Source organism: Balaenoptera borealis (genome assembly GCF_965194805.1).
Source record: "Balaenoptera borealis genome assembly, contig: HAP1_SCAFFOLD_601, whole genome shotgun sequence".
Lineage (NCBI taxonomy): Eukaryota > Metazoa > Chordata > Mammalia > Artiodactyla > Balaenopteridae > Balaenoptera > Balaenoptera borealis.
In genome coordinates this window covers 292,534-319,780 of record NW_028123598.1, presented here as the reverse complement: position 1 = coordinate 319,780, position 27,247 = coordinate 292,534, and the positions used below count along the sequence as shown (strand labels likewise).

Sequence of the window (27,247 nt, the reverse complement as noted above, 5' to 3'; positions counted from 1 at the left end):
AGACATCACTGTCGTAACGTTTGGCCTCCCATATTTTGACATCAGCAGCCGGACTAAGGCTCCCTGCAGAGATGGACTCCATGCGTGCAAGTGTTCACTACCAAGTGGGTGGGTGGGAGGGCGTGTACAGAGGGACGAGCCACGTGGACCCTCTGGACAAACAGTAAGGCAAGCCCCCTCTTCCGAAAGGGCCGGGGTCGGTCGTGGTGGTGTGTGTATAACCAGCCAGCCCAGCAGGGCCCAGGCTGGTGTGGCCTGCCAGGGGTGCTCCCAAATTCAACCGAAACTTTCGCTCTGCCACTCGCCCCCAGTGGAGCATTCAACGCATCTGAACTTGAACCCAGGCTTGGGCCATGGGGCAGTGCCCCTTCCTCACTGGGGAGTTAAGAAGGTGGGGCACCCTGAGGCAACCCGCTGGGCCACCCAAATGCCCACAGCCCCCAGCTCCCCAGGAGAGGCAAAGGCAGACTCCTACTCTCCAGTCCCCAGGGGCCCTCACAGTGTCCACAGTCCAGAACTGCAGGATAAGGCCTGGTGAGGACATTTCCTCCAGGGCTGTCCCTCTGGACGGACCCTCTGGAGTTGCATCTGGTCAGGCAGCTGCAAGCCGCCCGTGGCTACTGAGCACAGGGAATGTGGCCAGTGAGACTCAGGAACAGCATGTGATGTTAATCACTTAGAACCAAACTGCCACCGTGAAAGGGCAGCAGGAGGTACCCTTGCGATCGAAGTGGTCTGTGTTGTGACCGTGCTGGGTCTCAGGAATGCGCACACGACAAAAGTGTGTGACCCAAAAACACCCCGTGAACAAGTCTGATGAGGCCCTGGATGTGACACTGTGATACAAGATGTTACCTTTGGGGAAGTCTCTGTATTCTTTTTCACAACTGCCTGTTAATCGATGATGATCTCAAAATAAACAGTTAAAACGAAACACCACACGTGCTCAGTGGCTATTGCAGGGGACAATGAGCCACCTTCCCACTGAGTTGAAGAAACGTCAATTACTTGGGGCTCCCACTCAACGCCTGTCGGTTCTTCTCCCCCACACAACTCATAGCGGGCACTTCTGATTCCGGGGTGTGGGCACTCTGCGGCTAAAAGCGGGGAGGAGTGCGGGTCGAGGGTCCCAGAATTAGCATACGGGGTACTTAGAGATGAGGGGTTCCGAAAAAGACTGTCCAACAAGATGGTGATGAAATGCCGCAACTCACTGCAGTGGGGTTCCCGCAGAGAATCCCCCGTCCTCGGAGGAAGCCCTGTAACTCCTTCGCCAAAGGACGCCCCTTGGCCGGTAGGGGCAGCCCAGGCAGGGGGCCGCCGGGTTCGTCTTCCCAGAGACCGGACCGGGGCACACACGCCCCGCGACCCAAGCGTGCACAGAGTTGGAGGTCAGAACCCACCCTCGAGTCCGGCCCCCTCCCACCAACCACTCAGTGTCCGCCTTGCTTGACCGAGGCGGGGGCCGCGCAGAGGACGGGCGAGAGCCGGATCCCAGGCAGCGGTAAGCTGGGCCCCCTCCCTCCAGGACCCTGAACAACTGCAGCTCCTGCTCTGCCGCGGGGTCCACCACTGAGACCCTCGCAGACAAAAGCGTCTGCCGCGAAGTAGCCGCCCCCGCAAAGAGCAGAAGCGCCAGATCCTATCAGCCAATTACCCAAACGCGCACAGCAACCCGCAAGTTCGGGCACGCTGGGGCCGGGGCGCGGGCAGCGGGAGGGGCCGCCGGCCCGGCGCGCCCGGGCAATCTGGGCCTGGGGCGCGCCGGGAGGCTGAGGGACTGGTACAGAGGGCCGGGCCGGGGGCTGGGGGCCCGGTCCGGGGATCGGGGACCGGCTGCCCGTCTCCCCTCACCGGTTCCGAGACTCCTCCTCAATGAAGGAGGCGGCGCGGCCAGGGCCCTCCCCTGGCCCGGGCCCCCGAGGCCCCTCCACGGCCCCGAATCCGAGCAGCCCCCGGGTCGCCCCGGAAATGTCGCCCCTCCACCGTGCGGCGCGCCGGGTCGCCGCCAGCTTGTGGAACAAAAGAGCCGCTCTCGCAGAGGGTCAGGCGGCCGCGCGGCCCTCCGAGCGCCGGGGCTCCAGCTGAACCCTATCGGGGTGCCGGGCTTTGTGCGCGCGCAGGGGCGGGAAGGATCGCGGGACCCCTGCACATCCCACGGACGGCGCCGCGTTCCAAAGTTGGCGCCGGCCCGTCTCGCACCTCCCAGTACCCTTCGGGGTGCCCATTCATTCGCGGGGGTGGGGGGCGCAGACCGCCGGCCCCCGGCTCACCTTGCTCTTGACTTCCACCGCGCTGCAGTCGTAGAAGCGCAGGGTCTGAGACTTGTGGAAACTCCGGTTCATGGTTCCGGCCCCGCTTAGCCTCGTCTTCGCCCTCGCTCCTCGCTACGGGGGCTGCAGAAGGACCCCGGGTGCAATACCCGCCGCCGCGGCCCCGACCCCGGCCCGCGCTCGCTCGGCCGCGGGGCAGCTAGAGTGCAGCGGCCCGAGCTGGGCTGGCCGCGCGCCTTGGGCACTCCAGGGGCCGCGCGCGGGAGGAGCGGGGGAAGCCGGCGCGCGCCGCCCCGAGGACCCGCCCCCCGAGCCCCTAGAACCCACGTCCCGCCCCGAGCCCAGAGGATCCGCCACCAATCCCCGCCCCGCGCCCAGAGCATCCGCCGCCAATCCCCGCCCCGCACCCAGAGGACCCGCCCCCACGCCCCGCCCCGCGCGCCGACGACCTGCCCCGCGTCGCCAGCACTCGTACCCCGAGGACACGCCCGGAGCTCGGAGGACACGCCCCCACGAGCCCCAAGGGCCCACGTCCTGCTCCGCGTCCCGTGGATCCGTCGCCAATCCCTGCCCCGCGTCCCGAGGACCTGTTCCCCGAGGACACGCCCCACGCCGAGAAAACCGGCTCGCGTTCCCCAGGACCCGCCCCACGAGCCTCAAGGCCCAGACTCGCGCCCTGAGGATCCACCTCCCGAGCCTGGAGGACACGCCCCCTGCCCCGAGGACTCACCCAACGCCCCGCCCAGGGCTCGCCGACCCGCCCAGGGCTCGCCGACCCGCCCCCCCAGAACCCGCCGCCAATCCCCGCCCTGTGCCCCGAAGACCCTCCCCCAGCCCCGCCCCGAGGACCCGCCCCCAAAGACGCCTCGCCCGGGTAGGTGCGTGCTCCAGTCCGCAAAATCAAGAGCGGGGAAGAGACGCCGCGCTGACCCACGCGGGGCGCCTCATTCCCACCTCGGCGCCCACGCTTTTTCTCCCTTGCTCGCTCCCGCCAAGCTTGTGTTTGCCTCCACCAGTCGGCCAAGGAGGGGGGCTGATTTTGGGTGATCTTTAACGTTGTCTTGGATGATAGGGGAATCATAGGAGGCGTGACGCCCTTGGGTCCACGTGTCCGTAGGAGCTGCCAGGTGGTAGATGGTCTGGGCGAAGGTTCTGCCCGAGGCAAACTCCTAAGGCATAGTCTAGCACAGGCCGAAGTAAAGGGATAGGGAAGGGTCAGAAGCATCTTATAGGCCTGTCTGATGAGAAGGAAGACTTCTGCCACGGCTGGTAGAAAAAAGAACATGTTAGGAGAAAGAGGTCATCAGTTGTTAGCAATGACATGAGTACTTATTATCTAGAGAGTTCTGGAAGCGGGGCTGCCAAAACCAACATCCTCGCTCTTGAGGAATTTGTAATGAAGCTAAGAACACAGGACAAATAGGTGTTTCAAAATTATTGTAAAGTATACTATACGAGTTTACAATCCAATTTTAGTTTATTATATAATTTTTCTTAGTGTAAATTCATAGGAGGAAAAGGAAGAGGAAATACAAACATGCTAATTTAATTATTATACATACAGAAGGGTGTGTTAGTTAAATGTATGGTTTTATATGTAATCAAGGACTTCCCTGGTAGCGCAGTGGTTAAGAATTCGCCTGCCAATGCAGGGGACACCGGTTCCATCCCTGGTCCGGGAAGATCTCACATGCCACGGAGCAACTAAGCCCGTGCCCCACAACTACTGAGCCTGCGCTCTAGAGCCCGTGAGCCACAACTGCTGAGCCCGCGTGCCACGACCACTGAAGCCTGTGCGCCTAGAGCCAGTGCTCCGCGACAAGAGAAGCCACCGCAATGAGAAGCCCATGCACCGCAACGAAGAGTAGCCCCAGCTCGCCGCAACTAGAGAAAGCCCACATGCAGCAACAAAGACCCAACGCAGCCAAAAATAAATAAATAAAAAATAAATTTCTAAAAAAAAATTAAACTACGTTAAAAAATAAATGTAATCTAGAACAAATTTAGGAAACAATATAACCCCTCCAAATTTTCAGAACATTTTATGTATATGTATATATATATATATATATAGAGAGAGAGAGAGAGAGAGTGTGAAACGAATGCAAACACGTTGTGAAATACTTATTAAATTCTATAGACAGAAAAAATAAATAGGAACTGAGAGTATATATATATATATATATATATACATCTGTCATGCCTGTAAATGTGAATGAGATAAAATTCACCTATTTTAAGACTTTCAGATTTGTTCACTAAGTTCACTAAGTGTTTACTTAGTCAAAAACAGTAAACAAGAGGGGCCCTCCCTGATGGTCCAGTGGCTCAGACTCCACGCTCCCAATGCAGGGGGCCCACGTTTGATCCCTGGCCAGGGCACTGGATCCTGCACGCCGCAACGAAGATCCCCAAGGGGCAACGAAGATCCCCGCATGCAGCAACTAAGACCGACGCAGCCAAATAAATAAATAAATAAATAAATATTTTTTAAAAAAAACGGTAAAAAAGAGACATAACTACAACAAAGTGACATAGAAAGGATGAAGTTTAAAATATCAGTAAAAGGGAGAAAATGGGGGTTCTTAATTTAAGATTATGTTGCTTTAGGGACAAAGGCATTACCTCATTTAATGAAAATGAGCCTTCAGATACCACAGATGAGAGGATTTTTTTTTTAAGGAAAACAAGTCATATGGGCAAAATTTTTCTTTGGGAATAATGTTATTCCTTACTCCTGTTATATTAAGCTTACTCAGTCATTGTACAGACTTTAGACATCTCTTACATGATATTTAAGTAAAAAGCTCTATATCTTGGACACACACACAAAAGGAAATGAGCCTTCATAATGGAAATGGTCCTTCATAATGAAAAATGGTATATGCCAACATGAAGATCTAATACATATGAACGCTACATGGATCAGCGTCCATAAAACAAAATGGCAGGAAATAGAATGAGAAATTAACTAATGTACCTTTGTTAAAATGCGCAGTAATAGGTAACGAATAGTAAACGTAGTCATTTGAACTTATATAACTATTGAATTCTGTGCCTAAATACAGACAATGGTCCTTTTGCAGTTTTCATAGAACATCCACAAAATAACTGTGTATCAGGACATATGTTAGGACAGGGCCACACGCTACGGCCCATGTGCCAAATCTGCTCTGCTGCTTGATTTTGTAAATAAGGTTTTATTGGAACACAGGGATGCTCATTCTTTCACGTCTGTGGCTGGCTTTGTGCTTCAGGTGCAAAGCTGAATAGCTGAGAGGGAGATTGCATGGATCACAAACTCAAAAACCTTTGCAGTCTTGCCCATTATACAAAAAGTTTGCTGATCCCTAAATTAGTTTGTAAACACTAATAATTCCAAAGTATAAAAAAAAGAGTATTAATATGTATGTATCAATATATAGATAGATAGATATTGATATGTATATGTGGTCACAATGTTTTAAAAATAGGAATGAAAGAAAAAATGAGAAAATAAACACCACAACAAAAATCCTTACTGTCTGGAAACTAATTTTATGAACTCAAACTGTTATGAAAATACACACACCTTGAATAAATGAGTAAATAAAAATCAGATTAAAATATCTAAAGTAATAATGAAAAACCATAGATCGGAGTGTATATGATATAGTTCAAGTAGTGCTCAGAGGAAAATGTTATAGTAAGTAATTATGCTAATAAATAAGTGAGAATGAAAATAAATGAGTAAAAGATCAAATTTAAAAATTTAAAACAATAACAATAAATAAAATTGTAGGATGGGAAGTAGAAAGATTGAATTAGGAAAAGAATAATAGAATCAATAAATAAATGCAGGAGGTGGCTTTTTGAAAAAAACAAATAAATATTAGGTAACCTAACCAATTAAAAAATTATTATCAAATATACTATAAATGACTATAATTTATAAGTTATGTAATTATAAATGTACTATAAGTTCATTGTAAAAGAAATCTGGAGAATACAAACACATAATAGAAAAAAGTTAAAATCACCCATAATCATACTACTCAGCAATCAACTGTATTACCTTTTTGGTATATTTTACCTGTATTTCATTTTTCTGCATATATATTTATATATTTCACAACATTTTGATCATGCTGTTTAACCAGCTTCACAACCTGCTTTTTTTTTAACCTCATGTTATATAAAAAACATTTTCATTAAATGTTCTTAGAAAATATAGTTTTTAATAACTGCATATATGAATACAGGTATAATTTTTAATCGTTCCATTATTGAATATTTAGAATGTTTCCAATGTTTAGGTTTTATATAATGCTGTGTTTGTTGAATTCTCTTATTTCTGATTTCATTAGAATCAACTCCTAAAAATGGAATTACTAGGCCATAAATCACACCTATCCCTAAACCCTTCAATATAGATTGCCAAACTGCAGTACGCAAAATCTAATTTTCATTTCCTTTTACTAAATATGCTGTTACATGCCAGGGACTACAATCAGAGAGGCAGCGATTCACGGCCCCCGCCCTTAAGAGAAGGGCGGCCAGTGGTCCAGACATGTAGACAGAGTTCCACAACAAGGCACAAGTGAAGTAAGCAGACAAACAAAATGCTGAGAAATTTCCACAGAGAGTCAGGAGAAAACTGTTCCAGACAGCAGGCTGAGGATGTCCACTTGTCTGAAAGCTAGAAAGGACCTGGTATATTAGTTTGCCATCTATGCAAAACTTAATAAATTCCAGGTAGAACAGAAAAATGTCAAAGAGATACACAGTGGGCAAGTGGGAGAGTAAACTGTGTACAGAGGTGCTGACTTTCTCTCAAAGGGAAATTTCCTAAACTGAATGCAGGTCTGTGGCCCCGAGGAGAGTCCCAGGTCATGGCTGACAGTGGGCACCTTCATCTGGTGCGGGTAGGAGAGGTTCCGGGCATGCTCTCGGCGAGCTCCCACCCAGACATTTTAAGAAGGAGGGATAGAGGCGGGGGGGGGGGTTGGTGAGCAGCACCCTTGCGGCAGAAGAGAGAGGAGAGGCTGGAAGCCACAGGAATCCAGGCTTGGTGGAGGAGAGATCATCTCTGCCACGTGTGTGGCCCATGTGGTCCGAGGCACTTGTTCCCGTGGCACTTGTTAGTGATCGCGCAGGCCCGCTGCAGCACGATCTGCACCTGAACATCTGCACCCTTTCTCACCCATCTCTCATCTCATCTGTTGCCGGCCACTTGTTGGTTGGCGTGGTCAGCAGGAGGAAAGGCTGGGAAAGCTGCCTGGCCGCATGTGGAGGCTGAGTGTCCAGCTGAGACTTGAACAGGATCCTTTAGAGCTTCAAGGCTGTGGGTGGGTTGGGTGTAGACAAACCAACTTGCCTAGCGGAGCCTTCAGGTGGAAAAATCTCTTCAAAGTTCAGAAGCATAATTGAAAAGCTCTCCACAGGTCCTGGCCTGACACACACCATGGGGTCACAGAGCCCTGGGAGGCCTCGTTGGGAGGCTCTCTATGGCTGGCAGGTGCATGCTTGCCCCACAGGCCAGATACAAGATGTTGATTGCTGTTCCGTTAGTTGTCTCTGAGCTAGCTGCCTCAGTCAGGTATCCAGAGATTTAAATGAAGTTAAAAATGAAGTTAAATTTGGAGTCTCTCAGCAGAGGTGTTGGGAGTGTGCGGAGGCCTTATATTTCCATTGTGCGTCCTGCAGGCATCTTATGAAGGACCTGGATCCAGGTCAACTTGGACAAGTCACTTAACTGAGCTTCAGCTTTCTTTCTTTGTAAGGTAGGCACCACAGTGCTTCCCTCGCCTACTCCAAGGCGATATCCTGGCAACAAGAGGACACCATGTGGGCCCACTTTGAAATCTTTAAAGAGGTCTGCCAATAAAAGTGGCTGGAGGTTGCACCTTCCCAGCAATGCCTCACCTGGTCTGGGGTGGAGAGGGTGTCAGGAGTGAGCACATTGCCCTTGAGATGAATGGACACAGCCCAGCCAGAGGTGTTCCTTCACTGGGCCCGGGCTGCAGAGGTTCACACTGTCCATGTACACAGGCTAGTTTCAGATGGAGACTGAGAAGGGAAATAGGCAGGTGTAAGGGTGCAGTCCTCCTCAGATCTTTGGCTTCAAATAATCCATCCCAAACTGCTACCCGAGAACCCCAGTATCAAAAAGGAAACATGCTATAGACCCCGAAAATGTGTTTCCCAAAAGGCCTAGGTTTGCCCTCACAGTCATCAGTATCTAAAATGGAAGTAGCAGTACACTTAAAATCTTAAACTTCTAGGTACTCGGGGACCAAAGGCATTTTCATCAGAAAGAAAAGGGATTTAATAACGAAACCACAGAGAGAGAAATTGTTTTCAAGCCCCTGATAAGAGAGGGGAGAAGTGTCAACCTCATGGGAGTTGCAGAATCAGCAGTTAGGATTTTTGGATGCCAACTCTGGGGGAGAAGAGACTCCAGCCTGTACCCTCCCCGCCCACCCTCTGCGGTATGCCTGGTTAGGAGGTGAGTCCTGCAGGCGCGGTGGCCCCTGGGCTGGCCGGAGTGGCAGGGTGAGTGCAGGGATCCCTGGACAGAACAGTTTACCCTCCCTCCCCAGAGACACCTGGCAATGTCTGGAGGGTGGGCTAGTGGCCGGTGGCCAGGGACGCTGCTAAACACACTGCAATGCCCAGGACAAAGCCCACCGCAGGGAGCGATTCAGCCCAGAATGTCAGCAGTGCTGAGGGTGAGAAACCTATGCATGTGGCAATGCCGTCCTCCAGGAGAAGCTCAGGAGACAGCCCCACCCCCTTCCTGCCCACAAGGGGGCGATGGTCCTCTCCTGTAGCTTGCTCCGATTTAAGGGCCTTTTGCTGTCCGCTGCTGGTGAGTGACCCGGTGCCCTGGCTTTAGGAGTCGGGGCCTGAGGGCCTCGTTAGCTCCCCGAATTCTGTGCACTCAGAGTGCGCTTCGCCCCCACGCTCCCCGCTGTTGCAGAGCAGGGTCTGCAAAGCCAGAGGGAGTGGCTGCTGGATTTGGCGCTAGCAGGCTTGGTCTTGGCGTCACTGGTAATGTACAGTGTGATATTTGGGGTAGAAAGAGACGAATCAGGCCGATTAGTAGTGAGGTGGCGGCTGCTGTGCGGAGCGCCCCTGAGTCGCGAGACCCCAGGGTCAACTGATAAGTAGCAGAGGTGTGAGCAAGACGCAGCCTCACACCCTACTCCACGGCCTGGGCCTTTCGGAGCTGCCCTCTTCAGAGGGCTCTCCCAGGCGCAGACCACCCCATCCCCAAGCCCCAGCACGCTGGCCACTCCGCACTGGACATCTAGGGGCAGTGCGGGGTGTGGTGTCCACACCAGACCAAAGTCCAGGTCAGAGGGGCTCAGCCTGAGGCTGAAAGGAGATGGATGGATCAGTAGGTTAGTGGAGGTATCTCTTGGGAGGGAATCACAGGGAATTTTTACTTCTTCTCAGTTATCTTCTGCATTTTAAAAACTTCTGCCATAAGTACGAATTTCTGTAATCAAAACCTTATTAGAGTGGAAGCTTAGTGGGGCAACTTTGCAAAAGGACCCTGCCTGACTCTTGACCCGCCTGTGTGCCTAAATGCACATGAAGTTGGGGGCTTGGTCAGCAGTGGTGACCTCCTGAAACTATTTACAACCTGTAAACGATGTGTGCTCCTCCACGGGATGCCTCAGTTCTGTGATTCTCAGGTTCTTCTTCTGTGGAGAAAGAGGGCAGATATGTTCTACAAATGTCCACAATTCCCCGTGGAGAATGTACCTCTGGGCATGAACATGTGCTGGAGTGGCATGATGCTGGTGTCTGCCCCTCACAGCTCAATCTCAAAAACTCCAAGCAGAACTACCTATTTTATATTTTTCTTCCCTTCTGAAGACATTGGCTGGCACTTGGCCTTGGTCCAGGGTGTACGCCTTCTTCAGGACGGGGCTTTGAGAGGGTCCACACGCCCCTCCTTCCCAGCCACACACCTTCTTTTCCTTGAAGAAAGCTTGTAGAAGCTCTCCCTTCTCCTACTTTGCCAGCAAAGCAGCTGCTTCGTCCTCTTCTGTAACCTGGGCTCTCCCACCTGTCTTCAGTTTTTCATGTGCTCATAGCTGGCTAGAAACCTGCCAGGGGTGTTTTTCAGATGAACTTGAGTAACTTGCCCTCGTAGATTAGTTAAGAGCCTGTAGGTCTCGAAGGGGTTTGTGGAAAAGACCCAGCAGAGTCTCCGAGAACCCGAGGCGGCTGTGGCTGGAGCCAGGTGAGCCACAGGTTAGGGGCGTCTGGGCCTCATCCTGTGTGAGGGTGGATGCGCTACTGCTGTCCTCTGCCTCGGGCCCTCATCTGTGAAATGGGGGAACAGTGAGGACTGCCCTCCCGAGGTCGTCATGAGGCTTAATGTGTGAACGCACCGACCACTCAGAGCAGCCCTCACCGCAGGGAGCACTGTGTGTGTGTGTGTGTGTGTGTGTGTGTCATTGTAGCCGCCGGCCTTCGCTTTTCTCCACCAGCTCCTTCTTCACGGGGAAGCAAGGAGAGGCATGGGAGGGAGGGAGGGAGAAGACTAGAAAAAGGAGGCAGAGGGAGGTCCCTGGGGAAGGGTTTCTGCCACTCATGCATGGGTGGCCTGGGGTCCAAACTTGGGGTTTTATACCCGGGCGTGTGAGCAAGGGGCTGCGGCCAGGGGCAGAGCATTTGCCGATCGCGCGCAGGTCTGGACAGAGCAGGAAGACACCAAGGCTCTGCTTCCTCCCAGCTGTCAAGGCCCGAGGCAACAGGTCACCCCTTCTGAGTCCCTGAGAAATTGCGAGGTGCTAGTCCAAGGGCACAAAGTTTCAGTTATGCCAGATGAAAACAAGTTCTGGAGCTCTGCTGTATAATATGGTGCCTGTAGTTAACAATACTGTATCGTGTGCTTAAAATTTACTAAGAGGACGGTTCCTTTCTTAAGTGTTCTTTCCATACACACAAATGATGATGATAATAGGAATAATAATAAATAAAGGAATGAATAGGTCGGGAGGAAACCTTTGGAGTGACAGATATGTTTACGGTGTAGATTGTGGTGATGGTTTCATGGGTGTAATCTGTCTCCATACTCACGAAGTTGCATATATATTAATTATGTACAGCTTTCCGTATGTCAATGATACCTTCATAAAGTGGTTTAAAAAAATAAAATAGGGGGGAATATAGTCACTCCAAGTACTGAGCACATCACCTGTCACAGTAAATAAGTAAATAAATGTAATTATGGTTTAAGCTTAGCTCAGGACTGAGAGTGGGTCCCACAGGTACTTGGCAGGTGGTGTCTGTGGCCAGCTCCTCCGCCCTGGCTCAGCACTGCTTCTGTGAAGCACAAGGGCTCCCCAAACACAGAGACCAGCTCCAGGTGCAGCTCCTGACAGAGAAGGTGGGCTGGTCGCAGACACCTTGTTTTGGTTACTTGCTATTCCCTCCCCCGCACACCCTTTCATTGTCCTGGTCCTTAACCTTTAGCTCCTGTAAGAAGCTGGGTTTGCAGATTCCTGAAGACATTTTGCAGTGTGCAGACCTGTTTTGCCTTTGTTCCCCATCCTTGGGTCTGGAGATAAAGGCGGGAAAACAGTACTCTATGAAAGCAACAATCATAAACATCAGGCACGCTCACCGTCAGATGCCTCAGACTTCAAAGAAATGGCAAACTAAGCATATCACTTTATACACGGCCCTCTTTAAGTACACATCTATGTACATAAAGTGAAACTGTACTGAAAATAAATCTTATTACTGAACGTTTGCTTTCCAGAAGACACTTTGGTGTAAAAGTCCCTAAGAAAATGTATTTTTTAAAGGACCAAAAATGGGGTGAATGTGTAAATGCAAAGTATGTTCCATGGGTAAAGACCTTTTTCTTAACGACTGAAGGGGACATGAGCAGGCTGTGCAATTTGGATTCCAGCTGCATCTCCGTCACTGCCCTCGGGAGTGTGCTGGAAGGACCCCAGAGGGCTGGCTCGCTGGGATGAGCTTATAGACTTTGGCCCGTGACTGGGAGGGTGGCAGGCACCCCTGCTGCTCTGGGTTCATCAAGACCCGAGGTGGGTGAGGAGGGGGTTGGGTGGGAGGTGAGCGAGGGCACAGTTTTGCCCTCGCTCTTGGTGGCCTGTGTTAGAGGGGGAACAGAAGGCCAGAGCAGGCCTGGGTGAACCCGAGGTGCCGGCTGAATGTCTTGAACTGGGGCAGCAGTTGCCTTTTCCTGGTGCCTGGTCTTCCCCTCAGCGTCCCCTGCTGGTCATTTTCTGGTCCGGTGACCTCCCGCCAAACCAACACCTGTAGCTGTTCAAGGAAACAATTGTGTCCTTCCTCGCGGAGGCTCTCCACCCCACGCCCCGGCCTGGCCGGCCCAGCACAGCCCCTTGGTCCTCCAGCTGGCCTCGTTGTTCCCATGAATGTACCCTGTCATAGCACTCGTCACCCACACTGTCATATTCTGTCTCTCTGTCTGTCCTTGTCTGGATACAGTTTATTCATTCTAGATTGTTATGTGTTAGCCCAGCACTCTTAGAACCGGGTGGAAATCTTCCTGGAAGGTGCTGCTCCAGTACGCGACTGTAAAACTCACAGTAGCACATGAAGAAAGTGAACAAGGAACTTCCTTAGCCTAAGGAAGACAAGGTTTGGATTCAGGCAACATCCAGTTTGATACCCAGTCCTTTAACCAGAGGCCCTTCTGTCCTCAATATGCAACCAATCTAGCTGTTCTAGCGTGTCCTACTAAAAACCCCAAGGACAAACTGGAAGCCCACTGGGTTCCCTCGGACTATCCTCTTCTGATCTCTGGTCCTGTTCATTTCCCCATATCCACATGTCTGCATCCCATTCTGGTGTCTTCTTCTCCTTGATTAGTCCTGGATGTCCCAATTTTACTGGGAGAATAACTGCCCAGACTTTCACTCACTGCGGAATCTTCATATTCCTCATGTCCTCAAAGTGGTAAGCAAGTAGCAGAACCTGGGTTCCTCTCCTCCTCCTTCCTTCCTACTCATATTTCGCAACATCTAAATCATGCACTCAGGCAGTCCATCTGGATACTTGTCACTATGGCTTGACCTATACAGCCGATCTCGTCGTTTCTGCCCTCACTCTCCTCTCCCCAAATTGCTGCTCCTAGGCTCTCCCCGTGATGTGCTCCCTGTCTGCCAGCCCGACCCCACCTGCCCAGCAGTCACCCTATCTCGTCTACTGCCTGTGTATGATCCCCTGGCGTGATCTTGTTCTGGTGTCTGCTTGGCTCAATGCAGCCTTTCCTAGCTGGTCTCTGCAGGGCCTTGCTCCCCTTCATCCTCCTCACAGTGGCCCAGGGCTCTCTCTAAACTCTGGAGCCTCCCAAACCTATATCAGGGCTGCCCCCCTGTTCCCACCAGCAGCTCAGCCCCAGTCCTCAGGGGGTCTGTGGTCCTGTCCACACTGTGGTCTCCCGGGCCTGCCTTTTGAGGCAGCCTCGATGGCTGGACCCCTGGTTCCTTTCCCTTCCTCATCAAACTTCCTCCTCCCGCAGCTGCCCCCTCCCACCCCGGCATCCCCTATAGGTATGCTTGTCTGTGGCTGGCTCCGACACTTCCACTCTGGGGAGGTGAACATGAATTATTCTCTGTCTCCCCCATCAGCCAGCACCGTGAGAACAGAGATTCTGCATTTATGTATTTATTTATTTAGGCCGGGCCGTGCAGCATGCGGGATCTTAGTTCCCCCACCAAGGGTTGAACCTGCCCCCCACTGCAGTGGAAGCGCTGAGGCTTAACCACTGGACCGCCAGGGAAGTCCCAGAGATTCTGCATTTAAACTCTATATCCGCCCAGTTTCTGTGTCCTGTGTTCCTGAGCGGCACGTACTTGTAGAAGGGAGGGAAGATGTGTGGACTCTCTTTTCTAGTTGTTGGCTGAGTATCTAATGTCCACTCTGGGTCATCTAAGAGCCGAGACCAAATACTCTGTTCCTGCTGTGACCCGTGCTTCTGCTACCACGTACTGCACAAGGTAAGTACCTCAAAGTCTTGGCTGAACAGCTAATAGGGAGACAGGTCTCAGCCTTGCTTCTCCACCTGCATCTTGCAGAGCTGGAAAGTAGGAACTGCAGCCCAGCAAGCCACGGACCCAGGCATTCCCGAAACTGCAAAGTCACCTGTGTTGATTCCAGCCAGCTTTTAGTAAGTAAATCCGTGACTCTTGTAAGAAGAGATGTCTGAAGATGTGTACCTTCTAGAGAATTCACATTTAGTGAGGGGCGTGTGAAAAGGTGTACACAATTTTAATCTTTTTATTTTACTAATAGTACATCTTAATGATTGAAAAATAGAAATTCCTGTAAATAAAAAGAAAACCAGACAGTACTCATACTTTACACACCTAGTGTTCACGATCTAATGGGCCTGCTTCGCCTTCCCCTCTCTCTTCTATCTGAGCCTGCACGATGGACGGGACTCACCTGGTACAAGTGACGCGGGGTCGAGCTGGACTGTTGGTTTTCTGCTCCGCCTCTGCTTCCTCTCCGCATTCTGGACTCTAAAGAAGATGAATGAAATGTCTGCTCTGGTTGCTGGCTGTTTCATCGCCAACTTAACCTCAGTCTGTGGTTGTGGAGGGCCTCAGAAGTCAGGAAGGTCCCCCGCCGCCAACATGGGGAGGGTGGGGCCGGACCCAGGTTCCAGCCCAGCCCTGACACGCAGTGCGCTCAGTGGGACATGTTGGCATGCACGCAAGGCTGTAGCGCTCCCAGCCCCCATATGCTGCCTTCTTGAGGGCTGGCGGTGCCCTTCAGGACTGGCTGCATCCTTCGTCCCATTTGAGTGGGCAGTAGTAGATAATAAAATCTCAGAATATCCCTTGACCCCTGACCCCACCAGCAGCTCAGCCCCAGTCCTCAGGGGGTCTGTGGTCCTGTCCACACTGTGGCCAGCCACAGACAAGCATACCTATAGGGGATGCCGGGGTGGGAGGGGGCAGCTGCGAGAGGAGGAAGTTTGATGAGGAGGGGAAAGGAACCAGGGGTCCAGCCAGCGAGGCTGCCTCAAAAGGCAGGCCCGGGAGACCACAGTGTGGACAGGACCACAGACCCCCTGAGGACTGGGGCTGAGCTGCTGGTGGGAACAGGGGGGCAGGCATCTGTGGTCCTCCAGCTCAGGCCTGTCTGGGCCCTGTCAAGCCCCTGTGGCCAATCACTGAGCTGACCTTGCTGCTGGGCAATTGAACAGCTACCTGGTCAGTGTAGACGGCCCCTTGGGATGTTTCAGTTCCCTACATCCATGTGATTGAGAAAAGGGCCTCCTCCCTAATAGCCTCTCAGCCTTCCGAGAGGAAGTAACCCTCCAGACACTGAGTGTGGCCCTGGCCACAATCAGCATACAGCAGACCGTGGCCCTGCAATCCTCTGGCCTTCGGGTTGTTGCAAACCTTTGACATTCATACTCATTAAAAATCAAAGGTATGGGAGCAAGTGACTACCCAACTAGTGTTCTCACACTGAGACCACATGGTCTCCAGGAGCCATGTGCATCCGGGGCCCAGTCCCTGTGGCCTCTGGAAAGCCAGCCAACTGTGGATTCCACGGTATAGAATCATCCTTGAGACACTGCTCCGTTGAGTAACAGTTCCCTTACCACCTACCATTTGGTTTCTGTTCTCTGTAAAGTAGAGAGCAGAGACTGGAAAATGAGCAAATGTGTTCTGTGGAGATGGGTGATTAATATAGTCAGGGGGCAGGTGTGACTCCGGGCTCCCACCTGCCAGGGACACGAATGAAGTCTGTGTGCCTTTTGAGGTACACTGGCAATCAGGGCCAGCCCCTGATGTGAGGCCCCGATGCCCAAAGCAAGACCCTTGAGTTTACCACCAAGAGCAAAGTTGCTATTTTAGCTAGTGGAAGAGCTTCCTGTCATCAAGGGAGGACAGCGAGAGCCCTGGATGGGTGACCACAGTCACTGCCCTTAACTGAACCTCTTCCTTTCTGGTAAAATGGACATTGAGTGGGTATCAGCCTGGAGTTACTCCAGGAAGCCCTGGATGGAGTGAGAGAGACTGTTCCTGTGAATGGGGCCACCTAAAGGCATTTAGCAGGACAAAGGATTGGAGAGAGACCAGATCACACTGCAAGAGAGTGAGCCCCGGAAACTGCCAGGTCCAAATCCACTCTTAAACCTGTCTCTTACTGTTATTAATTTATTTCTATCATTTAAAAATATTGGGGACTTCCCTGGTGGTCCAGTGGTAAGGAATCCGCCTTACAATGCGGGGGACGTGGGTTCGATCCCTGGTCAGGGAACTAAGATCCCACATGCCGTGGGGCAACTAAGCCTACGTGCCACAACTACTGAGCTCACCCGCCTCAACTAGAGCCTGCGTGCCATGAACTACAGAGCCCATGCACTCTGGGGCCTGCACGTCACAACTAGAGAAGAGAAAACCTGCTGCCACAACTAGAGAGAAGCCAGCATGCCGCAACAAAGACCCAACACAGCCAAAAATAAATAAATAATAAATAAATCGTTAAAAAAAAATATTGATTTATTTTACTTTAGTAAGTGTGTCCGGTCCCTTGGAATCAAAAACTCACAGCTGACACATCAGAACCAATAATCCCTGAGACTCCCTTGGGTGTCCTACTGGGTGGGGCATGCCTGGGGGAGATGAAGACACTGAATGTGGTTGAATCTTAGGGGAGCTGCCAATTGCTCTGTCTCTGTTCCTTCCCTGTCTCAGGAGAGTGAAGTCTCAGAAAATTGAGAGGAGAAGCAGCGTGGGGAAGAGGTCCTTTGATGGCTAATTGTTCTGTTTGTATTTTCCATAGTTACGTTCCATTTTGTTAATGTGTTTTTACTAGGAAGTTTCCCATTTGCTCTAGATTTCTAGTGTGATGCAATAGATTTCTCCTATTTCACTTTTATTTTTTCCTCTTGTTCTAGTTTTCTACAGAATTGTCACAATTAATGAACAAATATCAATACCTTATTATTAACTGAAATCCATATTTCATTTGGGTTTCCTTCATTCTAACTTTTTCTCTTCCAGGATGCCATCCAGGGTATCATGTGACATTTAGTCATCATGTCTGTTTAGGCTCTTCTGGGCTTTAGCAGTTTCTTAGACTCTGCTTGTTTCTATGACCTTGACATTGGTGAGGGGGACTGGTCAGTATTTTGTAGACTGTCCTGCATTGGGATTTACTTGGTGTTTTTCTCATGATTAGGTTTGAGTTATGGGTTTTGAGTAAGCAGATCACGGAGGTAAAGTGTTTTCTTTTTTTTTTTTTAAATTTTATTTGTTTTTGGCTGTGTTGGGTCTTCGTTGCTGCATGTGGGCTTCTCATTGCGGTGGCTTCTCTTGTAGCAGAGCACTGGCTCTAGTCACGTGGGCTCAGTAGTTGTGGCGCGCAGGCTCTAGAGCACAGGCTCAGTAGTTGTGGCACACGGGCTTAGTTGCTCCGCGGCATGTGGGATCTTCCTGGACCCGGGCTCGAACCCATGTCCCAGGCATTGGCAGGCGGATTCTTAACCACTGCACCACCAGGAAAGCCTGGTAAAGTGCTTTCTCATCACTTTATATCAAGGCAACAGGTTCTCAAGGCAACTTATCACTGTTAATGTTAACTTCGGTCACCTGGCTAGGTAGTGTTTGTCACATTTCCCCACAATGAAGTTAATTTTTTTCCCATTTCCATACTGTGTGCGTTCTTTAGGAGGAAGTCACTTTGGGAACCAGCACCTATGGAGACAGGAGTTAGCTCCACCTCCACACTCCATGGATGGCTGAGTGTCTATATCAATTATTTGGCATTCTTCTACATAGGAGATTTGTATTCAACCCATTCATAAAACAAACAAACAAACATACAAATGAAAAAAGAACAAAAACCCTATGCACTTACTTATTTTTACCAGCATGGACACCTGTGGATAGTTTTTTGTTGTTGTTTGTTTGTTTGTTTAGAATTTGTGTTATAATCCAGCACTACAGATTTGGTTGCTAAGTTCATTCCCACTTTGGCTACTGCTCTTTCCATTGGCTCCTCTTTTCCTTTGACATAATTCCATCCTGTGGATTATTTTTCTTGATACTTCCTTACTTGCTGATATAGGATTCAAGATTCTCCTGGCTCATATATTTACTGTGTCAGTCTTAGTGTCAGCCATTTTTTCAAAGAGCTCTGGTTCCTTTTACTAGAGAAAAAGTTACACATAGGAGGTAAAAATGCTCAGCTGATAATGCAAGGAAATATATGTATGTATTCCCACCTCTGGGTATTGTTGGGACTCAGAGAGGGCTGTTCCACAATGGCGTACTGATTATTTTGAATTAAAGTTACGTAATAGGAGGGTGGGAGGGAGGGAGACGTAAGAGGGAAGAGATATGGGAACATATGTATATGTATAACTGATTCACTTTGTTATAAAGCAGAAACTAACACACCATTGTAAAGAAATTATACTCCAATAAAGATGTTAAAAAAAAAAGTTACTTAATAAATGGCTGATGCAAGAGGTACACTCTGACTATCTCCCTGAAAGAAGGAAATAAGTCTCTCATGTGAAAGGTGCAGAAGCCTATATAAACAACCCTTGGTACTTTAATTTACTGCCTCAATCCCAAACTCTGTTTAGATTCTTCACTAATTGAATATCAAAACCTAAGTTTCTCTGACCTGTAAATTCTTCATAAGTTTATTGTGTGATGAAATTAAGCCTTACTTTCTGTGACAGCTGGGGAGGGGTTTGTAAAGCACCTTGGCTTTTAAGGCAAAGGTTTGTTACTAGAACAAAGTATCCCCCCAGAAATGGGCTGAAGCTCAAGATGTCTCTGTCTGCTTCATGTAAGAGTCCAGGGCAGGTGGGTGTCAGGGCCCAAGCTCTGTCCCCCCTTGTTTCTCCTCCCTGCTTCCAGGTGAGGGCTCCAACCAGCAGGGTGGGGTGACCAGGTGGGCGTCATGCCCTCCGTCCTAGGATGCAGTCTGGCCAAGGCCCTCACCACCTCCACCTCTCCCCCTTGGTAACACAAGACACTGTGCCCCAGCTGGAAGGGGTGGGAAGGCTGGGAGGTGCAGGGTAGCTGTGAACAGGAAAAAGGGAAATGGGATCTGGTGGGCAGCTGCGCGGCTCTGCTGTGAGGGTCACCTGGACGGTAGCGCACAGACTCTGGGTCCTGTGAAGCTTCGATGCGTTGTGGTTCTGGAAATCCTATAGGAGACGGTCCACAGCAGGTGAAGCTAATGCTCTCAGTGGAGGTGGTGAAGCTAAAGATCTGCAGTTCAGACTGAAGTTGCCGATGTACATACAGGACAAGACCATCTCCTGTGAATGGACTTCAGGCACGTTTAACATGAATGCAGTCATGTTAATGCCTAGCACCTTCTATCTTGTGCCTCTCCTCAGGGGCCCCCTCCTCAGTTCCTGAGGATCCTGTAACTCCCGTACAGGGGGATGGAGAGTGGGCTCTGTCCAATCTGAGCCCTGAGTCACCCTGTGTGTGAGTCTGCTCAGGACCTCTGTAACAAATACCACAGACTGTGCAGCTTGAATAACAGACCTATCATCTCCCAGTCCTGGATGCTGTCCGAGATCAAGGTGTGTGCAGGCTGGCTTCTCCTGAGGCCTCTCTCCTTGGTGCTTAGACAGCCGTCTTCTCCCCAGGTCCTCACGTGGTCTCCCCCTTTGCCTATCTGTGTCCTAATCTCTTCTGGTAGGACATCAATCCTATTGGATTAGGATCCACCCTAGTGACCTCATTTTTACCTTGATCGCCCCTTTAAAAATCCCATCTCCAAATACAGCTACATCCTGGGGTCCTGGGGGTTAGGGATTCAGCATGTGAATTTGGAGGGACATGACTGAGCCTATCCCATCCTCCTTAGGAGCCAAGTGTGCCTCGGTCCTTCCTTCCCTCAAGTCACACGAGGTGATGTAGTGGCTCAGGGAGAGGCCACTCGTGCAGAGTCTGTGTCCCAGCTGGGGAGCCCTTCTCTGCTCTCTCTGATCAGGCCGTGGCCGTGCCAGTCCCCTCCTGAGGTGAGCGGTTCTGGGGTTTCCTGCCGTGTCTCCTGGCCTGCTGAGGTGCTCATTGTCAGGGAACCCAGGAGCCAGCAGCCTCGTGGGGGTGCCGGGGACTCTCAGGGCCTTGGCAGATGTCTCTCCCAGCAGATACCCTAGCGAAAGTGGGGAAACATTTGGGGGATTACAGGTGGGAGAGAGTCACAGTCTCGTTTATGCTTCAGAAAGACCACGTTGGGGTGGGATGTGAGATGCACCGTGCGGACAGGGAGCTTTGCCAGGGCCTGATGGAGGAACCAGGCACAAGATCGGGCTTGGGCCAGGGCTGTGGGCGTAGAGGTGAATTAGTGTGGGAACTGGCCACAGACTGTTGTCAAAATCTCGGCTTCCCCGTGCACCGAGGCTGAACAGAAATACGGAGACAGGGATTTTGGAGGAAGAGAGAGATGGCTTTATTCTTCTGCCAGGCAGAAGGGAAGACACAGCCGGCTAGCGCCTCAAGAACTGGGCCCGCCCTCCTTGAGAATCAGGGAAGATTTTATACGTGGGGCTCTCGCAGCCTGGGGTATAGGATGAGGATCGAAGTAGTGAAGGTCTTGCATTCCTCCTTTCCTTTGCATTATTTCAAAACAGTCATAGCTGGCATCAGGCCGCCCGGTAGTTGGGGTCCGGCAGTCTGGTAATTGCGTCTGTTTGCCTCTGGTTTATCGGCCGGTGACCTTGTTTCTGAAATGCAAAAACTATAGGGGGTGACTTGTTATGAGGGGCGTATAGAATGTAAGTGCTGGACATAATAAGGTTAGGCAGTGAGAGGCAGGGGATGTAGCTTACACAGAGTTAGGGGTGATGGGTGCTGAATGTAAATTACATAGTGTCAGGGAGTGAGGTTAGCTTTGTAAAGTACAAATCTAGTTATTACAAATTAGTGACAAAGTAAAACAAGGAGTGATGAACTCTTTCAGGCCAGGTTATGTTTCTTCTCTAGCCTGTTTGCTGTTCCCTTTGTTTTCCTTGTTCTCAGGGGAGGGAAAACTTCATTTCTATTTTTGCTGCAACAAGACTCTGGAGGAGCAGATGACAGTCAGTGGGGCACAAGGAGAATGAGAGCCTGGGAGGCCCCAGTGTTACCGAACCAAACTTGGGTCGGCTATACCGAGTGCAGTAAAGCCAATCTACTGACACCAGGGTGTGGTGAAGGAAAGTGCAGCTTTAATTGTAAAAGTGCCAATACAAGGTGGCCTGTGCTCTAAAACCCTGAATTCCCTGAAAGGATTCAGCAAAGCAATTTTAAAGGCCAGGTGAAGGAGCGGGGGTGTCGCAGGGTATGCGATCAGCTGGTGCACAATTCTCTGGTTGATGGTGAGGTAACAGGCGGTTAACATTATAAATTCTTAGGCCCCAGAAGCTCCGGGGCTACCTGTTCATGATCATCAAGTAGTTAATTTCTTCCACTTGGTGGTGGAGGAAGCGTGCATCAGATGCTGTTATCCAGGTACTTCAGAGAGGAGCTACAGCAGAGTATGTGGGGGAGCGGTCTGTCCTGGGAAGGCCCCGTGGGGTCCTGCTCGGTTACACCCGGTGCCTGGGCTCGGCAACCTGGGAAGGTGGGGCTGCTCCTGGCTGTGGGGAGCTGCAAGATCCCAGTCCTCTGAGGGGCCTGTTAGCCCCCAAGGTGAGATGGGGGTGCAGTGACTGGACAGAGGCGTCTGGCCTGGGAGAGGGGTCCAGGCTGGAAATGTCACTGGAATCATCGCAGGGAGGGAGAGGAAAGGCCAATGGGGGCAGGTAGGTCACAGCAGACTATGTGCAGGTGATTGCGGTCCTGTTGGAAGCAACTCAGAGCCAGAAAGGAGTGGCCGTCAGGGGCTCAGCTCCATTCTCTTGTTCCTTTGTAAAACCACTGTGTCAGAGCTTGAGACACTGCCAGGAGACGTCTGGGCCCAGTGCTGCCATGGCTTCTTCAAAGGGGTCCAGGGGGAACACAGAACCACTGCAGACCCCGCCCATGTCCTCACTGGGAATGAATCCCATCGGGGCTCCTGGGCTCACAGACTTGAGGGAACCTCTGTCCTCAGGACTGGTCTTCCTCCTTCCTCTCACCTGCTGGTCAGAGGCCCAGGAACCCCCAACCTGGCTCCACCCCCAGGGCCTGGATTCTGGGACAGCTTAGGGGTAAGCAAGACCCTCATGCTCCTTTATCTGCCTGGGGATGGGAATGTCTTAACGCTGCAATTGACTGATGATGGAGGGCTGAGTGTTTCCAGCAGGTATGGGTGGAAAGATGGGGCGTGAAGTTCCTATGTCTGCAGGGTCTTCCCAGCGTGAAGATCTGTGCGTTTCCCCTGGCCAGTCAACATCCGCCCAGGAAGCCCAGATCCAGGATTACGAGGGCAGTGGCTCTCCCCTTGCTTATCTGTAACTTCCCACTCCCACAGCAAGGAGCCTGGCTCCCACCATCTGCCAGTTATGTATGCATTGCTCCTTTCCAGGTTACGTGTGCAGAGGTTTCAGAGTTGTTAGCTACTACACCCTGGAAAGAACTTCATAAAATAAAGCTCACTGTTTGTGTGCAGTCCATTTTGCCTTCAGTCTACAGATTCCATTCATTTCCAAAGGTAACTTAGGTCAGCACCTTTTATCCCATCCTCTACAGTGAGTTTTTTCTATGCATTTCTAATACAGTTAGATTCTGTCACATTGAGTATTGCATCCTGCAATACTCCTACACCTTAAATAACTAAATTTGAATCAATTTTGATTGACCCCTTGGGCTACACAAATCTATGGGCTTAGACAAATGCATAGTGACAGGTACCCATCATAAAGTATCACTTCAAACCCCCCACCCCATGATCTGCTTATCATCTGTGTAGCTTTGCCTTTCCCAGAATGTCATCACTGCGATCATAATGTGTGCAGCCTCCTCAGACTGGATTCTTTCACTTAACAACATATACTGAAGATTTATCCATGTCTTTCCATGGGTCGATGGTTCATTCCTTTTTATTGCTGAGTAGTATTCCACTGCAGGTGTATGGGAGGAAAAACAATTTTCACTCTGTTTTTCTAGGTTCTTGGTTGAGGCCCGCTTGCCCCTGTAATAAAAGACAGATTACCAGGAGAAAAGCAGAAGTTTAATAACATGTATACCTTCTGAATACAGGGGGCATACCAAGAAAAATTGAGTCACTCCCTGAGATGGCCAAAGCCATCCCCTTAAATACCATCTTCAGCTAAAAACAGAAGAAAGATGCTGGGGAAGGGGAGAAGCCAGTTATGGCAGGTTATTATGCAAAGCACAGTAAACAAGGGTATGGTTGTTTGCAGATTTAAGTCAGGACTTCTCCATTGATAAGAGTTACTTGAGATTTCATTATCCTTCTATTTCTGGTGCAAAGAGGGACATACCCTTATAAATGGAGACTGCTCTATTGTAAATGTCCTTCACAAAAGGACAATCTCTACTCAGTTTTTATTCTTTCTTTTTTTCAATCACACTGAAATAATCCTTATGACAGAGAGGCACAGTTTGGGGTGGCATATTCTACTCACCTTGACATGGATGTACTCCACTTTGCTTATGCATTCATCTATTGAAGGATATCTTGATTTCTTCAAGTTTTTAGCCATTAGGAAAGTGCTGCTGTGCATAATTGCATCCTTGTTTGCATTTGGACATAGATTTTCAAAGCAGTTGCCTAAATACTGGAAGCATGATTGTTGGATCCCAACGTGAGACTTGTTTAGTTTCGGAAAAAAAACCTGCCAAACTGTCTTACAAAGTGGCTGTACATGCATCCCCCCCAGCTATAAGGGATAGTTTCTGTTGTTCTTCACCCTCCAGCAATTGATATTGTCATATTTTTGGAGTTTAGCAATCCTAATAGGTGTGCTGTGATATCTCATGATTTTAGTTTTTAATTCCCTAATAGTATATAATATTTTTGTATAATTTTTGTATGATTTTTACTATCTGTATATCTTTTTTGGCCAGGTGTCTTGTTCAAATCCTTACCCATTTTTTTAAAATTAATTAATTAATTTATTTTTAGCTGTGTTGGGTCTTTGCTTCTGTGCGAGGGCTTTCTCTAGTTGCGGCGAGTGGGGGCCACTCTTCATTGCTGTGCACGGGCCTCTCACTATCGTGGCCTCTCTTGTTGCGGAGCACAGGCTCCAGACGCGCAGGCTCAGTAGTTGTGGCTCACGGGCCCAGTTGCTCCACGGCATGTGGGATCTTCCCAGACCAGGGCTCGAACCCGTGTCCCCTGCATTGGCAGGCAGATTCTCAACCACTGCGCCACCAGGGAAGCCCCTTACCCATTTTTTTTTAATGGGGTTGTTTTAGAACTCTTTGCCTGTTTTTAGTCCAAATTCTTTATCAGATATGTGGTTTACAAATATTTTTCTCCCAGTTTGTGGCTTGTCTTTTGACTTTCTGAATAAGATCTTTCAGAGTAGAAATCTTTAGTTTTTATAAAGTCCACGATATTTTTTTTCTTTTGTGCATTGGCTGTTTGTGTGTTAAAACTCAAAGCTCATGATCTACAGACCAAACCCAAGGTCATGTAGATTTTCTTCTGTGTTTCTATGTAATTTTGATAGCTTTGCATTTTAAATGTCTGATAATAAATTTGCATGAATTTGGTGTTTTAAAGTTTGTGTCTACAGTCATTTCATTTCATACAGTTTCCAGTTAATTGTTTCTTAACTATTTCGGAGAAGTCATGGGATACTTGAGTGTATTTCACTTTGCATTTCCACAGTTTAGTGGATGCAGCGGAAGTGCCCTCAGGGGCGGGAGGTGAACTGGGAGGCGGCTTGGTCTGCACGTTCCCATTGGCTGGCAGGGAACGCGAGCCCGCCTCCCTGACCCTCCCCGGGATCGCGCATTCTGCCTGCGGACTTGGCTCCACGCACAGCTGACGGGAGCCCCGCCTCCTCACGACCCGCTGGGGCTTTGGCTTCTGGGACACGCGGGGTCGAGTCCATGCTGACAGCCGGGCTTCGGGACAAGCCGGGGTCGAGTCCACGCTAACGGAAGCCGGGTCTCCTCAGGACCCTCTGGGGCTTCAGCTTTGGGACATCGTGGGGTCCATTTCTCTCTGACAGGAGCCTGGTCTCCTCAGGACCTGCCGGGGGGTGACGCCGCTGAGGGAGAAGGTGAGGAAAAGTAGGGAGAAGGTTCCTGTGCGTGGCTGACCGCTGCGGGTGTCTGTCTTCAGAGGACCCGGGAGGGGAAGGGCTTGATGTGGAAAACTGGGTTTTGGGCCCCTTTTGTGTGTGGTGTAGACAGAGCGCAGTGTTGTTCTTTGGCGAGTGGCGTCTGGTTTTCCCAGCACCGTTTATTGAGGGGACTGTCCTTTCCCTGGTGTGTGTTCTTGGCTCCTTTCTTGTGAATTAACTGATCACATACCTGTAGGTTGATTCCTGGGCTCTCTGCTCTGTTCCTCTGGTCTGTGCGCCTGTTTTTGTGCCAGTTCCACACTTTTTTGGGACTGTAGCTTCGTAATGAAGTGTGAAGTCAGGGAGCGAGATGCCTCCAGCCTGTTCTGCTTTCTCAGAATCCCTTTGGCTATTCAGGGTCATTTGTGTTTCCACACAAGTGTTAGGCATGTTTGTTCTGTTTCTGTGTAAAATGCCATTGGAGTTTTGAGCAGGCTTGTTTTGAATTTGAACATTGCTTTGGGTAGAATGGACATTTTAACAGTATTCTTTGCATCCAATATATCCAATGATAGCTTTCCATTTATTTGTGTCTGTTCAGTTCCTTTCATCAGTGTTTTACATTTTTCAGTGTGCTTTCACATCCTTGGTTAATTTTTCTTTGATACATCTTTATTGGAGTATAATTGCTTCACTGTACTGTGTTAGTTTCTGTCGTACACCAAAGTGAATCAGCCATATGCACACACATGTCCCCATATACCCTCCCTCTGGAGCTTCCCTCCCACCCTCCCTCCCACCCTCCGTTTCCCACCCCTCTAGGTAATCCAAAATCACCGAGCCGATCTCCCTGTGCTATGTGGCTGCTTCCCACTAGCTGTCTGTTTTACATTCGGTAGTGTATATAGGTCGATGCTACTCTCACTTCACCCCAGCTTCTCCCTCCCACCCCCGTGTCCTCAAGTCCATTCTCTACTCCTGCGTCTTTATTCCTGTCCTGCCCCTAGGTTCTTCATGACCATTTTTTTTCTTTTTTTTAGATTCCATGTATATGCGTTAGCGTACGGTCTTTGTTTTTCTCTTTCTGACTTATTTCACTCTGTAGGACGGATTCTAGGTCCATCCACCTCACTACAAATAAGTCATTTTTGTTTCTTTTTATGGCTGAGTAATATTCCATTGTATATATATGCCACATCTGCTTTATCCATTCATCCGATGATGGACACTTAGGTTGCTTCCATGTCCTGGCTATTGTAAATAGAGCTGCAGTGAACATTGTGGTACATGACTCTTTTTGAATTATGGTTTTCTCAGGGTATTTGCCCAGTAGTGGGATTGCTGGGTTGTATGGTAGTTCTATTTTTAGTTTTTAAAGGAACCTCCATACTTTTCTCCATAGTGGCTGTATCAATTTACATTCCCACCCACAGTGCAAGAGGGTTCCCGTTTCTCCACACCCTCTCCAGCATTTATTGTTTCTAGATTTTTAAATAATAGGCATTCTAACTGGCGTGAGGTGATAACCTCATTGTAGTTTTGATTTGTATTTCTCTAATAATTAGTGATGTTGAGCATCTTTTCATGTGCCTCTTGGTCATCTGTATGTCTTCCTTGGAGAAATGTCTATTTAGGTCTTCTGCCCATTTTTTAGCTGGATTGTTTGTTTTTTTGATATTGAGCTCCATGAGCTGCTTGTATATTTTGGAGATTAATCCTTTGTCTGTTGTTTCATTTGCAAATATTTTCTCCCATTCTGAGGGTTGTCTTTTTGTCTTGTTTATGGTTTCCTTTGCTATGCAAAAGGTTTTAAGTTTAA

General features: G+C 49.7%; 1 protein-coding gene across 16 annotated transcripts in view; it reads right to left on the bottom strand.

The window, feature by feature from the left end:
• Window positions 1-2,583, bottom strand: part of PARD6G (par-6 family cell polarity regulator gamma) — a 137,371-nt gene extending 134,788 nt beyond the window's left edge. For 14 of the 16 annotated variants that reach the window (XR_014240070.1, XR_014240071.1, XR_014240072.1 and 11 more), the window contains exon 1: window positions 2,274-2,583. Coding sequence is in view for 7 of the 16 variants with exons in the window: in XM_082408976.1 (XP_082265102.1) it covers window positions 2,274-2,345 (72 nt within the window). In the remaining 9 variants the exon portion in view is untranslated. The remainder of the gene's footprint in view (window positions 1-2,273) is intronic. The other 2 variants (XM_082408977.1, XM_082408981.1) reach the window with 2 other exon arrangements.
• Between the last annotated feature and the right edge of the window lie 24,664 nt (window positions 2,584-27,247).